Source organism: Rhododendron vialii, chromosome 4a (assembly GCF_030253575.1).
Source record: "Rhododendron vialii isolate Sample 1 chromosome 4a, ASM3025357v1".
NCBI classification, from domain to species: domain Eukaryota; kingdom Viridiplantae; phylum Streptophyta; class Magnoliopsida; order Ericales; family Ericaceae; genus Rhododendron; species Rhododendron vialii.
In genome coordinates, this window is record NC_080560.1 from 12,158,688 (window position 1) to 12,177,586 (window position 18,899).

Genomic DNA, 18,899 nt, shown 5'->3' on the forward strand with positions numbered 1-18,899 from the left:
CGAAGCGGAGACAAAAATGCAAACATCATACACAAACTAGTTTGCATTTTGTCTCAATTCCATCACACTAGCAGCGAGATGTTGATTTTGTCCATGAGTTCTATTGGTTCTAATAACACTATCAGCAAGAGAGACCGAAGTGATCATGAGATGTAATATAAACTATAGGGTCACAAATGGCACAATAAATACTAGAGAGACGGAATTTAGATTTCACAAACTTTACCCATATTCTTACCATCTTCACCATGTCAGCTAAGCTATCTCCCAAGAGTTCGCAAATTAGGCCAGCACCAATCTGAGATGGAAGGACCTTAGAGTTGGGAACACCAGGGATTTGAACCACCACCAACCCTCCCTCAACAAGCTCTTGAGCCCTAGCTTTTAGAAAGGCATCCATGTTTGCCTTAAACTGAGCAAAGTAAGCCTTGGTGACCTCTTTCTCGTTCCCTGCACAGTAAATCTTACCCTTGTTCCATGCTGGAGAGCCTTTGTCCATAATTTCCGGGGGAACCTTGGAGAGCCACTGGAGAGCGTAAGACGAGTGCGCGATGTGGAGAGAGGCTTCCGGAAGCAACTGACAATGGAAAGAACCTGGCACGCCGACGGCAAAGTAGGGTCGGTTCGGTGGCAAGGTCTTGAAGAGGGTGTTGAAATCGTTGTCGACATGATCGTTGAAGGATACGTGGAATTCCAGGGTGGTTTTTCGGAGATTAGCTTCTTGAGTGGATTGGTGCTTAAGCATTACGGCTTCCATAATGTTTTTCATGGCGAAGAATGTGTTAGGTCCGGTAGAACATCCAAAGTCAGCTATTCGAAATGTTTTTGGTAAGTTCATGTCAAGCTTCTCAGGGATTGTTTCAAAAATTACACCTTTTGAACCTTCTACTGCTCCTCTCTGCAATAAGTTCCAAGTATATGATGATCACTTGTACATTATTACAGCATAAACAATGTAGACTACGTGCACAAAGAACAAAACCAATACATTGAATTAAAGAGAGAGAGAGAGAGAGAGAGAGAGAGAGTTCCTGATAAGTGGAATTTTGAAAATAGCTATTGTCTGCATCTCCACCATTCATGGGACGTGAGTCCGGAATTTCCTTTGTAGCTACTGTTGGAGATGCCATAATCTCCTCTATGTTTATGCGAATGTGTGTGACAAGTGTGTGAGGGAGAAGGTGATGGAGGTGGGAGTAGAGAACCATGGTGGGCTTTATAGGCCTGGCTAGTGTTTCTACCAACAAATAAAAAATATTAAAAAACTTAACTTTTATAAAAAAAATTGAGTATTTTTACCGTCTCATTTCCATTAACAAAAAAATTATCAACAAAAATTCTTTTTGCTACAGTAACTCTACTCACAAACTCATCAACAACTTATTTACTATTGAAAACAACTTGACATTTCTCAACTTATTCACTACCACCTAACAACTTCTTAATCACAAATAAAAATTTACAAAACAAAGAAGAAAGTGTGGATAACAAAAAAGAGAGTGTGAATATCAATTCCCAAAGTATAATGATGATATCTTAATAGAGGGTAAGTATGAAAAGTAATATTTTGAAGGTACAATTATGTTGACTCTTAAAACTGCGTGAAAGTCGAATTGAGACACTAAAAATAGGGCAGAGAAAGTTTTTTTTTTGGCTTAAAAGTTAATATTTCAAAAAATACTTGGGTCCGAATTTTCTCTCGTTGAGATGAATCAATAATCCACAAAAATTTGTTACAAAATTAACAAGCACGAATTTTATTTTGTAATACTAAAAACAAAACCTCCAAAAAAGTATTATGCGAAACGGGACATTATTCCGAGACAAACAAAATAAAAATAAGGCTAAGGCCCCGTTCCAGAACACCTTTTTAAAAAATAAGTACTTATTTCACATTTTCAAATTCAAAAATAATGTAAATGAAAAATAATTTTTCAATTTTTTTTACATCGTATTAAAGATCTCAATGAGATTTATCAAACAAGATCCATATTGCATATTTTTAGATTTCAATAAACTTATAATTTTTAAATTTGAAATTATCTTTTTAAAAAATAAAAACTTAAAATCTATTCTGGAACAGAGCCTAATGCTAACTGGTGCTAACTAGCGCCGGTTACGTGGTGTCCCAAGAGTCATAACGAGTAGTTCCATACAATGTCAGGCAAAACGCAGAAAACGACATCGATAGGAGTAGTATCATTGGACTTCTTTACACTTTTGACTTTAGTTTTGTAAGTAATAACAAAACTAACATAAAAATAATACTTGTGGTGATAATAAAACGGAAGCGGAAAGGAGTCCCAAAATTAACACAGTATACAAGACTAATGTGAAAAAAGAATTTTTTTTAAATGTAAATGTAACCATAATGCTAAAAATAATAATAAGTTGAATAGATATTTTTTTATTTCACAACAGTAATTCAAAATATGAAAAAAGAAAAAAAAAATTGACCAACCCCTTGTATTGCTTCTCCCATTGGACTGGTCTGTGAGAAAGGGAGAGGAGAGGGGTAGTAATTATTAGCAGTTTGCTCTTTAACTCTCCAAGATCTCAAATTTGAAACCTCTTATATGGTATCAACTTCTTTAGGTGTAGTTCATGGACTCATACAAAGTTTTGCTCTGCCTTTAATTATAATTCTCACAAGCGAACAGTTGACTTGGTCCCCTAAAATTAGTCGAGGTATATGAAAACTGTTCTACACACCTGAGTTATCAAAAAAAAATTACAAAAGTACGTGGCTTTAGGTGTTAGAATCAGGAGTAACTTTTTAATCTCGACTCTATTCCGCTAACAACTTATTTCACTTATTTCGTTTTGTCCTTATTTGAATTTTTTCTCGTTTGTTAGTTTTGCATCAAATTTTTTGATTTTTTGATTCGTCTCGTCGAGTCGAATCAAAAAAGTAAAAAAAAATTCCTTCTACCTAAATATTTTGACAATGACCACTTTTACGTTTTAAAAAAAAAAAGTTGACTTTTTTTTTACTTAAAAATGGTCGTTGTTCAAAATATTTGAGTAAAAGTAATTTTTTTTTACTTTTCCAAATCAAAAAGTCACAAAAATTTGGCGCAAAATGAATAAAAGCGAAAAAAATTTAAATAAGGACAAAAACATATTTTTTCTAAAAATTCAAGAAAATTGAATTCTACACTCCATTTTTTGACATCTACATACTGTTTTTTGGATTTTAGTGTTGTAAGAATTTGTAATTTTTTCTTAGCAGAAAGTATTACTACTTCTTAAGTGCTGTCTCTTAAAAGTCAGACAATGAAAGGACGTTTTACAAAGGAAAACGCAAGGGTAAATTTCACTGACCTCCCCTGAGGTTTCTGACACAGACAGATACCTCCCTGGAGGTATCTGAAATATCACTGAACTCCCTTGCTTTTGCTGACAATATGATTATTCCCCCTTCCATTACTCTTCCGTTAATTTTTTTAACAGAACCTGGAAATTCACAATGACATCAGCACTCTATACAATTGCAGTACCTATTTTACCCTCCATTAGTCAACCAATTCAACTTCATACAATTCCACTCTTTCCTCCCTCTTTCTCCCTCCTCCCCTTCCCCAATTCTAATTTTTCTCCTTTTTTTTTTTTTTTTTGGCTAGTATAAAATAAAAGCTCTATTTTCCGTGTTAAGAAGCCAAAACTCCATTATTCACAAACTTATTTGGAATCCAAACAAAAAAAGAAAAAAGAAAAAGGAACATGAATTAATTCCTTTGATCCACATTTATAGGCCAATTGAAATCAAAGAGCGCAAGCTCATTCCTTAGGAATCTATTTGGAGAAAATTTTGATGTAAAACCATAACCAGAGAAGAGAAGAAGATATAGGGACCACGACTTCCCGGCACAAACTCTTAACATTGCACATGGTCGGGCCGTAATCCAATTTCATAAAATTATACCCAGGAATTTCAAAGCAAGATTGGTGGGTAATGGGTTGCTTCCATGGAGATGGATGCGGCAACGGTATTTATAGACTTTGTTTATCCAAAAAAAATAGAAAATTAACTAAAATGATCAATCAAGAATATTAGTGAAGTGGGTTTCAGGTTGGAAAGAGAAATGGAGAGTCGGAGAGAAAAGGTAGATGATGGAGGCAGAGGTGGAAAGATGTGGTGACAATGGTGTACTTTTACTGAGTGATCATTGGGAGTTCCATCAGAGTAGTTAGAAAGAGAAACCGACTTTGCACAATTGATCATGAGTGACCTTCCGGCGATAGCTTCACATTAATGTCCCATTTTGATGGAACAACAAGGCTAAAAAATGTTTAAAGTTATAAGCAAATAGAGGTGTGGTTTGGTTTAATAATTTTTCAGGGTAATTTTTTTGGTCTTATTTTAAAAAAATTTGCCTTTCTTAGTTTTTCTTCAATTTTATTTCGAATTAGTGGTTCATCTCCACAAGAGAAATTAGATAAAAAGATTGAACCAAACTAAAAAGAATCTAGATAATGAAATAAAAATCTAATAAATTTGTTTGCTTTGAATTATTTTTGTATTTATTGAACTATTTTAAAGTTTTGATAGGAATCTAAGCAACGAGTTTATCTCTCAACAAGGAGGCATACCCTGAGAGAAATGTTAGATGGTCGGGTTATAAAATAACCATAAATTTTTACTTTTTAGATTTCTCTTATTGAGACGAACCAATAACCCCAAAAAATTGACCAAACTAACAAAGCAATTTTTTTTCGAACAATTAGAGCAATGCTATGTAACCTGAAAATGCCCGAAAAGAGAAATCAATGGTTCAGATTCACTAATCTCTCTTTTCGAGATAATTATTTGCAGTGCTTAAAATTCTTGAAATTTTGTTGAAAAAGAGTGTCGTGTAATTAATGTGGATACCAATGGTTGGGATTTACAAAGGTGGTAGTATAAGTCAGTAGAGGTGGTGTATAGAACTATTTGATTCTCTTTTCCACGTTGATTTTTAACCATTAAGAAGTCAATTGAGTAGGAGGGTATTTAAGTCTTTTAAACAGTGGGGTCAACGCCATCCATGGGTAGTTAATGGGACAGAGGAATATTGATATTGTCAGTAAATGTAGGGGAGGTTAGTGATATTTCAAAAACCTCAGGGGAGGTCTCTAAAAATGTCAGGAACCTCAGGGGAGGTCAGTGAAATTTACCCAAAACGCAAATTCAAGAACATTAACCGGTGCAACCGATAGCGGGATCGTAAAAATAACAATAATGATATAGGTATCGCCGGGCAATCTCCGGCCACCGAAAGGCCGATCTGAGCCGTTCAAAAATTTTAAAATAAAAAAATGAGAGGCCTGACATGGGAATCAATGGCATCCGAGGTGTGTAAGGTGCTTGATCCGAGCACCCTTTTTTCGTGTATATATGTATATACGTGTATATATACGAAAAATGGGTAGTCGGATCAAGCACCCTACACACCTCGGATGCCATTGATTCTTGTGTAGGGCCCCTCGGTTTTTTATTTTAAAATTTTTGAACAGCTCGGATTGGCCGTTCGGTAGCCAGAGATGGCCCGGAGACACCGATCAGTACGATTTTCCTCCTGACCGGTCGATACTCATAGCAGTACTCTAAAAATAATTCCTGCTCTAAAAATATTGCTACGTACGCGCATTCATTCTCCATAGGCAAAATCTAAAATCAACCTTATAGGCTGACTATAAAGATTCTAAAGATTCTGTGGTGCCTTTCACGCGTTTAAAAAGGAAGTGAGGACAGTACTTTACTGCCAATCTCAATGCAAACAGAGAACGTTTCTCTCCCCTCTGCCGAAGTGATGGCTGTTAGGAAGGGAATTGACAAAATTAACCCTACCACCATTTTTCCTAATCTAAAGTGGGCCTTCACCCCTTCACTCCAAAAATTGATTTTCATATATTTTTCTGATAATTCTAACACCACACCCAAATATATACTCAATCAAACATCCACACTTATAATAGGAGTGGATCCCATTCAAGCTGAGTATGTAGTGTGTGCGGGCTCCATCCCTATTATAAGTGCGGTTATTTAAGTGTTTGTGTATTTGGGTGTAATGGTAGAATAATTATTTTTTCTAATGTCTTTCAGTTCCCCAAGCTCCCTCACCAAATTCGCCACAATGTTTATTTGATGTGTTTTCTTAAATGTTTATCTAATTCATGCAAAATTTTGAGAATTAATTATTCATTTAATAAATAAAAATAGAAAGTTATTCATTTAAGAGATGGATTTTTAATATTTTTAATGTCTTTAGCATTGTTTTATATGATTTTCCTGAACTTTATAGAATTTTTTCATTGAGACATCAACCCAAACAATCTATCCAGCTTAACAATAAGAAATAAAAAGCACTAAACCCAATTATACCCACCGTCTTCAATAACTATTAATTTGATCGAAGAAAGGAATAGAAAAAACACAAGGCTTGTTCGGTTGAATTTTGAAGGAGGTTTTTTGAAATAATCAATGAAGAAAGATAGAAAGAAAAATTTTATTAGAGACTCTGCGCACCAGACTATTCCGCAAAAAAATTGAATATTTGAGTTTTTCTTGGATATTTAAAAAAAACCTTGAGTAAAATTCATACTCCACTTTTTTATTCTTCCGATTCGTCTCGTGTGTTGAGTCGAATCAATAAACCACAAAAATTTGATGCAAAACTAATAAATGCAAAAAAAAAAAAAATTGAATAAGAACACCAAAAAAGCACAAAAAGCTAAGGAGTACAACACCTAACTATTGAAAAATTGGATCAATTACTTTCAATTATCCAAATGTAACAAATTTTTTACGAGGCCACTTAGAAAATAATTTAAAACTTATGAAAGTAATCTGGCCTAGTGTCCTAAAAAAAATTACAACTTGCCTTCTTGTTTTGTCCTTATCCAATTTTTTTTCCGCATTTGTTAGTTTTAAGTCAAGCTTTTGTAGATTATTGATTCGTCTCGAGAAGAAAAATCAGAAATGTCAAAAAAAATTATGAATTTTGCAAAATTTAGCCCCAAAAGCCCATCTTTTGGACTAAATCTTAGATATTTCCAGAAAAAAAAATGATATAAGTCATATTTTTATTTTTCAATTTTCCTCATCGAGACAAATCAAATTCACAAAAGTTTGACGCAAAATTTAAAAATAAGAATTTTTTTTTGAATAAGGGTAATTTTTATTATGTGTTTTTATGTTAATAGGTTGTTCGAGCCCGTTGTCCGAGACTTTGGATAAAAAGAAGATTTTAAAGAAGTTTTGGACAAAGCTCAAGGGCCACTATGTAATTATTACTTCAATTCCTATATAATAATCTTTATTACCCTACTGGTCGGCAGCTTTTTTGTAAAGAAAAAAAGGACGGAAAAAAAGAATCTTTATTACCCTACTGGTCGGCAGCTTTTTTGTAAAGAAAAAAAGGACGGAAAAAAAGGAGAAATTATTCGATGCCCCAAGGGCAATGACAATGACAGGTGTTGCCTCCCACCTTTGTTTTTTTTTTTGTTTTTTTTATCCGCAGATGCCTCTCACTTAAATATCTACTGACACTTGTTTTCTTCTCCCATGTCCCACTAGACACAGCATTTTCTCTAAAATTAAGTGTTTCAAATTTCAATCCGTTTAAATTGATGAGAAAATTTTATTTTTTTATCATTTAATTCTAAAGGGTCATAATTAAATTTTGACTATAGAGCTCTCGTTGATTAACCCTAAGAAAGTCATAGAATCAAATATCTCTTAGGACTAACCAACGAGAGCTCTAGAGTCAAAATTTAATTATGACCCTTTCGAATTAAATGATCAGATAAATAAAATCTTCTCACCCATTCAAACGGATTGAAATTTGGAACACTTAATTTTTCAACATTTAGTTTATATATTAAAAAATATGGTTAAAAAATTAAGTGCTTCAAATTTCAATCCATTTGAATGGGTAAGAAGATTTTATTTATCTGATCATTTAATTATAAATGGTCATAATTAAATTTTGACTCTAGGGCTCTCGTTGGTTAGTCCTAAGAGATATTTGATTCTACGACTTTCTTAGGGTTAATCAACGAGAGCCCTATAGTCAAAATTTAATTATGACCCTTTAGAATTAAATGATAAAAAATAAAATCTTATCCCCCATTTAAACATGTTGAAATTTGAAATACTTAATTTTAGAGAAAATGCTGTGTCTAGTGGGACAGAAGAGAAGAAAACACGTGTCAGTAGATATTTAAGTGGGAGGCACCTGTGAATAAAAAAATAAATAAAAAAACAAAGATGGGAGGCAACACCTGTCATTGCCCTTGGGGCATCGAATAATTTCTCGGAAAGAGGAAAGAAAGCTGCGCTGCCGTGGAAAAGAAAGAAAAGAAACAGAGGCGTGGAAAAGAAAAGCTGCGAACAGTGCGGCAGCGGTACGACAGACATTCCAAATTTTATGGGCAAATTTCACTGACCTCTCCTGAGGTTTCTGACACAAACAGAAACCTCTCCTGAGGTTTTTGACACAACACTGCCCTCCCCTCCTTTACCTGAAAATACAAAGGGACCCCCCTCTCCGTTAATTGGACGTTAGAAAACGGATGGAAAAGATTATTTCTCTCTCCACCCACTACTAAAACTAAACTAAACTCCCAACCAAATAAAACCATGTCATTGTACTATAATTTTTACAATACCTATACTATCCTCACCAGACTCTTTACCCCTCTTATTTATAAAATATAAAATACAAACATCACTACACTTTGTACTCGTTTCACTTTGAAATTTTGTCCTTATTTAAAAGGATTCACATTTGTTAACCTTTTATCAAATTTTTGTGAATTATTAGTTCGTCTCAATAAGAGAAAGAAAAAAAGTAAAAAATTAAGATTTTTTTCAAATATTTTGAGAAATTCAATATTTTGGGTAAAAATAATAATTTTGTACTCTTTTAATTCCTCTTGTTGAGATAAGCCAATAATCCACAAAAATTTAACGCAAAACTTGAAAATACGAAAAAATTCAAATATGAACAAAAATCAAAAAGCCTAAAAATCCTACAAACAAACCCCGTAAAAATCAAAAAGCCTAAAAATCCCACCAACAAGCCCGTACCCTCCATTGCTAATAGTTTGTTTTTTGGTTTTTACGGGATTTGTTTGTGAAATTTTTAGGCTTTTTAGTTTTTGTTCATATTCGAATTTTTTTTATGCGGACTTGTTTGTGGGATTTTTAGGCTTTTTTATTTTTGTCCATATTTAAATTTTTTTTGTATTTACTAGTTTTGTGTTAATTTTTGTGGATCATTGGTTTGTCTTAACGAGAGGAATCAAAAGAATATAAAATTATTACTTTTATCCAAAATATTGAATTTCTCAAAATATTTGGTAAAAGTCTTAATTTTTTACTTTTTCAATTCCTCTAATCGAGACAAACGAATAATTCAAAAAAGTTTGATAGAAAATTAGCAAATGTGAAACCTTTTAAATAAGGACAAAATCTCAAAGTGAAAAGGGTACAAAGTGTAGTGATTTTTGTATTTTATATTTTATAAATAAGAGAGGTAAAGAGTTTGGTGAGGGTAGTATAGGTATTGTAAAAATATAGTACAATGACATCGGTTTTGTTTGGTTGGGAGTTTAATTTAGTTTTAGTAATGGGTTGAGAGAGAAATAATCTTTTCCATCCGTTTTCTAACGTCCAATTAACGGAGAGGGGGTCCCTTAGTATTTTCAGGTAAAGGAAGTGAGGGCAGTGTTATTTCAGAAACCTCAGGGGAGGTTTCTGTTCGTGTCAGAAACCTCAGGGGAGGTCAGTGAAATTTGCCCCAATTTTATTTTACAGTTTTAGATTAATTTCTTCGGAGCTTAGTTTTTTCCTTTTAAGTTATTTAAAGTTTTGTTCAATTACTCATATTTCAGTGACTAGTTTTAATTTCTATTTTAAATAAAAGTTATTTACTGATATTTGATTAGTTAATATTTCTTGTTTATTTTTCATCTCGCGCAATAGAAGCATGTTTCAAGTTAGGGTTTCTTGTGTTTCTTGTTCGATGCATAGTGAGTAGTCATATAGGTAAGGTTGCGGGGTGATTAGCACACCATGGCCAGGTCGGATATGTCTTGCTCCTATATTGAAATAAAAATGAAAAGGCAATTTTAGGTTATTAAAGAACATTCGTTAGACGAATCCGGGCATCGTCAGAGCTTATGTGAACGGGGGAACAGGGGTTCAAAACTCATTCTTCGTTGCGCATAGATGAACGACGACCATAAAGATTCGCATCTTTCGGGGTATCTTTTTCTCTCTAAAGTCAAATGTTTTTAAGAATACTGAATGGAGTAAATTAGCCCGACTTGGTTGCGAGTGCTATGAACCCCACGATTGTGTCTTCCTTTTATTTATTTGAAAGAATACAATCAATTTGTTAGTTTTTATTAATCTCAACCAAATCGATAAGGGGTGGCTACTTAAGAGCCCGTTTAAATTATAATAACCCGAGTTTTTGTTCAGCACACATCACCGTCTTTGTGGATTCGATTCCGATCTTACCGGATATTATGTTGTGTCGGTCTCCACCCAACGCTTGGGGCAACCCAATATTTTAGGTCTAGATTTTTTTGGTAATGAATAAATTGTTGAGAAATGTCGAGTTATTTTTTGTAGTGAGTAAATTGTAGACGAGTTTGTGAATAAAGTTACTACAGTGTGAACGAGATGAAAAAAATGATTAATTTTTTATTTTATTTTTGCCGGTGGAAACATAGTCGATACAAAATAGTAGAAGAAAAAATCTCAAAAAGTAAAAACATTAAAGTCACCAACAGGGGGCGTGAATTCCCAAGTAAACAGGCCAAAAAATAGTCATGGATGGAGAGCTGCTTTTCCCACCCCCTCTGACACAGCTCTCCTCCCGATCCCACCCGATCGTGAATCCGACGGTTTGAATCTCATCTCGGCAACAAACGACTTTTAATCGTTGGTTGTCGAGATGAGATCCGAGCCGTCAGATGCATGATCCGACGACTCGAAAGTACGCAGCACGATATCTCACTGCACAGCACTAACCTGAAGTCCAAGTATTTTACTCCCATTTTCCAAGTTTTTTGTTGAATTTGAAAACACCCGTTTTACCCCCTCCCCCCGCCTTTTTCTTCTTCTTCGTTTTTTTTTTCTTCTAATTTTCAATTTTTCCTTTATTTGCTTTCTTTCCCATTTTTCCTCCTCTTTTTTTTTTGGTTAACTAAAATTTTATTTTCAATTAACCACCGCAATACCAAATTTAAGATCAACGCTCTGCGCCCAAGCTCATATATTTCTATGCTTTCAAAAATCTATATAAAAAAACGAATATATATAAGTACAACATTAACCAGTTCAACGAGCACCCTAAGACTTCTTATTTCTTAGGGTGCCCATTGAAAGGTCTTAGAGCCAAAAATTTATTAGAACCATTTAGGATGAAATGATTAGAAAAATAACATCTTTGCACTGATTCAAACGGATTGAAAATTAAAACACTTATTTTTTTAAACCATTTATATATTAAAAAATATAGTTAAAAATTAATCTAACTATTTTTTTTCCTTTTTTCCCTATATATATATATATATATATATATATACAGTCAGGTTCCGGTGAGGGATCCCTTATTTTTTTAAAATGCGGGACTTTCCTTCCCGATTGAATTTCGATGATCCGAGCCGCTCAAAGTGATCAGAACGTGATTTTAAGGGTCCCCGCGAGAAATCAGCAAAAAAAATGACCGGGAAGGGCTTCATCCGAGCAGTTTTCATTGAACGGTTCAAAAAAAACTGCTCGGATGAAGCCCTTTCCGGTCATTTTTTTTGCTGATTTCTCGCGGGGACCCTTAAAATCACGTTCTGCACACATTGAACGGTTCGGATTTTCAAAATTTGATCGGAAAATGAAAGTCCCACATTTTAAAAAAGTGAGGGATCCCTCACTTGATAATTTGTGTGTGTGTATATATATATATATATATATATATTAAAAAATATAGTTAAAAAAAGTATTTCAATTTTCAATCCGTTTAAACCGGTGCAAAGATGTTATTTTTCTAAACATTTCATCCTAAATGGTCGTAGTAAATTTTAGAATACACTTATTCTTTTAACTATTTTTTAATATATAAATGGTGTAAAAAAATAAGTGTTTCAATTTTCAATCCGTATGAATCGGTTTAAAGATGTTATTTTTTTGATCATTTCATCCTAAATGGTCGTAGTAAATTTTTGGCTCTAAGGCCATTCAACGAGCATCCTAAAACTCCTTATTTAGTTTAAAGCTCTTAGGATGCCCATTGAAAGACCTTAGAGCCAAAAATTTATTACGACTATTTAGGATGAAATAATTAGAAAAATAATACCTTTGAACCGATTCAAACGGATTAAAAATTGAAACACTTATTTTTTTACACCATTTATATATTAAAAAAATAAGTGTAAAAAAATAAATGTTTCAATTTTCAATCCGTTTGAACCGGTACAAAGATGTTATTTTTTTGATCATTTCATCTTAAATGGTTGTAATAAATTTTTTGCTTCAAGACCTTTCAATGGACAACTTAAGAGAATCCTGAAACTAAATAATGAATCATAGGGTGCTCGTTGAAAGGCCTTAGAGCAAAAAATTCATTATGACCATTTAGAATAAAATGATCAAAAAATACGGTCTTCACCCCAATCAAATTAAATTGAAAATTGAAGCACTTAATTCTTGAATTATATTTTTTAATATAGAAATAGTGTATTTATAGAAATTAATTAAATAAAATAAAAATAATTAAATAAAGAAAGAAATTAAAAACTGTGAGGGGGGTGTGGGCGGGGGTAGTGCCGGAAAAAATGGAGGTGGGGCCGGGAGGGGTGTGGTGTCAGGGGAGAGGGGAATAGCAATTTACATTTCTAAGGGTAAAGTGGACATTCAGTAAAAGTGCTAGCGACCTCTGACATTTGAAACTAGGGCTTCGTTTGATTGGACATAAAATATTTTACAATTGAAAATATTTTTCATGTAAAATATTTTACATAAAATTTACAATTGTTTTCCGGTGTTTGGTGGAATTCAAAATTTATTTTCACAAGTCAATAACTCGTCTACTTGTCCTACGCATTGGGTACTTGGAGGAAAGGCAAGTAGAGAGATGAAGAACATTTTTGCCCTGGCTTGGTGCACGTGGGTAGAGGGAGACTTCATTTTGAGAGAGAGAGAATCCTCCATTGCAAAGCTTTTGCAAATGTGTTCAAGTGGCCACGCGATAGAAGAATAGAATTCTTCACTGAGGCACAACTAGTCCAGTAGAGATGATCGGGTAAAATAACTTACGAGGCTTTTGGCGGTAAATCGTTTTACACCCAAAGTTGAAAAAGATTTTCCCAAAAAGTTTATTTTCTGGAATTTTCAACAACCAAACATCGAAAATTATGTAAAATGTTTCTGACAAAAATATTTTTCATCCAATCAAATGGAGCCTAGAAGTACAGTCAACAAAGTAAAAACGTGACACGTGGAAAATGCATCGTCAGCCTAATGGGCGGATGGTAGATGGACCGTTTTCCATAACGTTACATGTACGTTTTTTGGGAAGAGAAAAAGTCGATGGTCCGAAAAGGCATCGTCAGCCTAATGGGCGGATGGTAGATGGACCGTTTTCCATAACGTTACATGTACGTTTTTTGGGAAGAGAAAAAGTCGATGGTCCCCGTAATTCATTTCCGATTTAAAACGTGTAAATTGAGAATCATTCATATACACAACCACAACCACAACCCTTTTCTTTTTTTTTTATAATCGGATGTTCGGGCCACTTTTTTTTTTACTTGAAAGTGGTCATTGTTCAAAATATTTGGATAAAAGTAATTTTTTTTTACTTTTCCAAATCAAAAAGTCACAAAAATTTGGCGCAAAACGAACAAAAGCGAAAAAAATTCAAATAAGGACAAAAACATATTTTTTCTAAAAATTCAAGGAAATTGAATTCTACACTCCATTTTTTGACATCTACACTCATTTTTTTGAATTTTAGTGTTGTAAGTATTTGTAATTTTTTTGCTAAAAGAAAAAAAAATGTAAATATCAAAAAATAGAGTGTAGAATTCAATTGTGAAGTGAAAAAGTCCGAGACATTGTTTGGGGGCAAAGTTGTCACTTACAAATTACTTTGTGAAAGAACGTGGGCTGCCCTTTCTTCTCTTACCAGAAAGTACCACTTCTTGCTGTCTCTTAAAAGTCAGACAATGAAAGGACGTTTTACAAAGGAAACGCAAAGCAAATCTTTTGCGCGCCCCCTGACACCACTCCCGCCCGACCCCATCCCCAGACCAAAATACCCCCGGCAATAATTCAATCCACTCAACCCAATCCACTCAACCCACGGCATTTTCTTATTTTTTATTTATTTACTTAATAACTTTTATATATATTTTTTTATTTATTTAATATTATTTAAGTGTTCCAATTTTCAATCCGGTTGAATCTATGCAAAGATCTTGTTTTTTTTTTTATCATTTTGTCTTCAATGATCATGATGAATTTTTGGCTCAAAAGCCTTTCAACAAGTACCCTAAGACTTATTATTTAGTTTCAAGTCTCTCTTAGGGTGCTCATTGAAAGGCTTTAGAGCCAAAAATTCATTACAACCATTTAGGATGAAATGATAAGAAAAATAAGATCTTCGCACCGGTTCAAACGAATTAAAAATCGAAACACTTATTTTTTTACTCTTTATATGTATTTTTAAATTATTTAATATTATACCCGCCAATAATTCAACCCACGACATTTTCTTATTTCTTATTTATTTACTTAATAACTTTTATATCTTTTTTCATTTTTATTTATTTAATATTATTTAAGTGTTCCAATTTTCAATCCGGTTGAATCGATGCAAAGATCTTATTTTTTTTATCATTTTGTTTTCAATAATCATAATAAATTTTTGGCTCGAAGGCCTTTCAATAAGTACCCTAAGACTTATTATTTAGTTTCAGGTCTCTCTTAGGGTGCTCATTGAAAGGCCTTAGAGCCAAAAATTAATTACGACCATTTAGGATGAAATGATAAGAAAAATAAGATCTTCGCACCGGTTCAAACGAATTAAAAATCGGAACACTTATTTTTTTTACGCTTTATATGTATTTTAAAATTATTTAATATTAAAAAAAACAATAATCAAAGTTTTTTATAAGTAAACAAAAAAAATTAGGCAAAATAAAAAAAATTAAAACAGTAATTAAAGTCTTTTAATAGTATAAAAAAATTAGTAAAAGTAAAAATAAATAAAACAGTAATTATTTACTTTTAAAAGTAAAACAAAAAAAAACTAGTTAAAGTGAAAAAATAAAACCGAAAAAGAAGGAGCAAGGATGGTAAGGCAGTGGGGCCGGGGGGAGGGGGGTGTCAGGGAGGTGCGAGAAGATGGTCTCAAACGCAAATTCAAGAACATTAGATTTTCCGCTTGATCAAAAAAAAAAAAAGAACATTACCCGGTGCAACTATGCATCCAATAGCGGGACCGTAAAAATAACAATAATGATATAGGTATCGACGGTTGGGGAGGGAAATCGTACCAACCGGCTGCGTCGGGCCATCTCTGGCCACCGGACGACCGATCTGAACCGTCCAAAAATTTTAAAATAACAATAATGATATATGTATATATACACGAAAAAATGGTGCTCGGGTTAAGTACCCTACACACTTCGGATGCCGTTTATTCTTGCTTAGGGCCCCTCGGTTTTTTATTTTAGAATTTTTGGACGGCTCGAATCGACCGTCCGATAGCCGAAGATAGCCCGGCAGCACCGAACGGTATAATTTCCCTCTCGGCCAGTCGGTACTCATAGCAATACTCTAAAAATAATTCCTGCTGGGTTTGAATTTCAAACTTTGAAAGGTACTATTGCTACGTACGGGCATGCATTTCCATAATGTTACATGTACGTTTTTTGGGAAGAGAAAACGTCGATGGTTCCCGTAATTCATTTCCGATTCAAAACGTGTAAATTGAGAATCATTCATATCCACAACCACAACCCTTTTTTTTTTTTTTTTTATAACCGGGTGTCCGAACTAATTTGTGCACAACTCGACTAATTTCGAGGCCCTGAGGGTACCGACCTAGCATAAGTAACCCCCGTAACCCAAAGGTTTGAAATGTTTGGCTTCTGTAGAAATGAAACATGTGACCTCATTGAAAACTATTTATTGCTTTCTTACAACCATTTAGCAACAACTCATTGCTTAGCATCCAATAAGGTAACCTTATCGGAGACCATTTTCCAAGACCCTAAATTTTTTTGTTATGAGGGTTAATTTGACCAAGCTACAGTTATGTGTGGCCCGTGATCCTCGATTTCTTCCTCCGCTGGTGGCTTGGTGATCGAGTCTTCTCCTAGCCTGCACAGTGAGCGCACGACTAAAGACCAAGCCGGAGGTTGTCCCGGCAAAGCCCTCCGGCGTGAGGATGAGTAAAGTGCAGAGAGAGTAGGCAGAAGATTACGATAGTGAGTATGTAGTAGCGTGTACCTCTTTAGGGTTTCCACCGCTAGGTATTTATAGAGCTCCTTCACTTGCTCTCCAAGCACAAGCATATGCCTAACGCGGGTCAGGCAGCGTCATCATGACGTCACCAAATAGATCTGGTAACCGTTTTTAGGGCTAAGCTGGCACACCCATGTGCGCTCATAATCATCTTCTGTTATAACCGCTTTTACACGGGGAAAGACATGCACATCAGCGGCTAGCCGTGGTCAGCAGTGGCCTTGCTCTGCGGGTGGCCGAACACGCCTTTGCCGATCGGGCACATGATTGACAGGAGAGGACAGTCACAAGTGACCCGTCGTGGAAGGTGGCCGAACACGACTCTTGCCGATCTTGACTTACGACCGTCAGGAGAATAATTGTTGCACAAGGATCCGACGACAGATGTGGCCGAACACGGATCAGTCTTCCGCCGAGCCTGGTCCGGTGTGGAACGGTGATGAACAGCAGGGACGGTAGCCGAGCTCAAAGACCGGGCTTGGCACAGATTTTATTTGGCTCGTTCTATAGCGAACTCTTATGTTCGGCCTTCTACAATGGTCCCTCAATCTCTGCCGACGCCGAACGCAAGGTAGAGATTGGAATCGAGTCCTGGCCAAACCTACCGAATGCCTTGTCATGTCATCAATGTCAAAAGAGGGATTTCGCCGACCATGACCCATTTTTCTTTTTGAAATGATCTCGGCCGTTGGAGGAGAACACAAGTAGAAGGATGCCAGATGTCGCTTAATGACTGAGTACGGCTGATGGGGGGACGGCTGGCAAGCTCTGCAGGCTGTCCTTTCTTCGCCACGTGTCACGTGTTGCATGGCTAGAGGTTCGGTGATGTAATGATGGGCGGGAGTTTCAAACGTTAACCCTAGCCCTATATAAACGATGAGGCGAGGAGAGAGAAGGATCACGTCTTTTCTCTCTCTAGACCTCCATTGTCAGAGCTCTTTCCATCGACTGTTCATCTTCCATCCTTGATTTTCAACGATTTCATCACCAGATCTCACCACGAATCCCAGGTATGAACTCGCTTTCTGCTTCTCTTCTCTTTTCTTGCAGTTTCTCGAATCTTTTGTCCTTCTTTCTGGGCTTTCTGGGCTTTCTGGGGTTTTTTCGTTTTTAGTGAACAGTGCAAGACTTGGAGATGAACGAACTGTTCATCTTCATCTTCAACCTGTTCTTCCGAGCACAGATCACTACGATGTCTGTGTTTAGCTGACATTGGAATTTGCCGAGCCTAACCAAGACGCTTATAGGCCGAGCCCCACTTATAGGCCGAGCCCCGCTGCCAGTCTTAGTATCTCCCGAGCTTGAACCTTGAGAGCGAAAATAGGGTGGGCCATTAAGGTTGCCGAGCATAGAGATCCTTGCCTTCTGGCCGACGACGAGGTTTCTCATTGTTTTCTTCTCGTTTTTGTTAGGTCTGGCTCACCCAATCATTGTTATCTTGTAACGCCCCGAATTTTGGGTACGTTAAAAAGACAATTTCATTAAAAACCTCAAAATAGAGTCACAATTTATTGATAACCTCAAAATAGAGTCTGGCTCTTCTTACAACAAATACTCTCACAAGAGTTCAATATTTACACAAATGAAGGGGGTTCTAAGGTTCCTAACTACAGCTCCTCCTTCTTCTCCATCCTAGCCAGCTCCTCAGCTCCAAAAGTCTCCACGGTGATCTGCTTACCCTGATCATCTACGAAATCTGACACATTATACCGGCGTCGCCACCCATATAATATGTCAGGGTCACCAAAAAGGCAACACCGTGAGCTACAAAGCTCAGCAGAGTAATCCCATACCCGCTAACCCATACTTATAAACAAAGGAATAACACATCGATTTTCACATGATACATATATACGCAGTTAACAATGACACATCCACATTCGTTAATCAACTATCGTTGGTGTCCAAGAGTTTCGTGTTTCTCCTACGCGACTCATCGTAGACTGTGTCAACAATTTCATTTACAAATCAACCTTTCAAAAACCATTTGTTTAACACAAAAACATTTGCATTGGCTCCGTACCGCGGATAACCAAGCTACACACCCAACCTCGGTTCCGCCGTTCCGGACTCCCGAGTATCCTCATAATGGTTCCGCCGTCCTGGGTTCCCATTGGCACACAAAACTTGCATTGGCTCCACTCCACGGATAACCAAGCCATATTACCAATGAGGCTACCACGTCCGGCCACATTGGCAATCTTCACAATGGGCTACCAAGTCCGGCCACATTGTGGTTTTCACAATCCACGCAATGGGCTACCAAGTCCGGCCACATTACGAGTTTTCATACACACAACGGGCTACCAAGTCCGGCCACGTTGCGGTTTTCACAATCCACACGATGGGCTACCACGTCCGGCCACATCGTGGGTTT

General features: G+C 35.7%; 1 protein-coding gene across 2 annotated transcripts in view; it reads right to left on the reverse strand.

Annotated features, from left to right (window-relative positions):
- LOC131321795 (loganic acid O-methyltransferase-like) overlaps positions 1-18,899 on the reverse strand; it is a 97,625-nt gene that overhangs the window by 735 nt on the left and 77,991 nt on the right. The window contains exons 1-2 of one of the 2 annotated variants that reach the window (XM_058352749.1): positions 1,032-1,231; positions 239-898 (exon numbers count right to left, since the gene is read on the reverse strand). In XM_058352749.1, the coding sequence (XP_058208732.1) occupies positions 239-898; positions 1,032-1,208 (837 nt within the window). In that variant the 5' untranslated portion in view covers positions 1,209-1,231. Of the gene's footprint in view, positions 1-238; positions 899-1,031; positions 1,232-18,899 lie in introns of those variants that run through there. The other variant, XM_058352752.1, reaches the window with a different exon arrangement.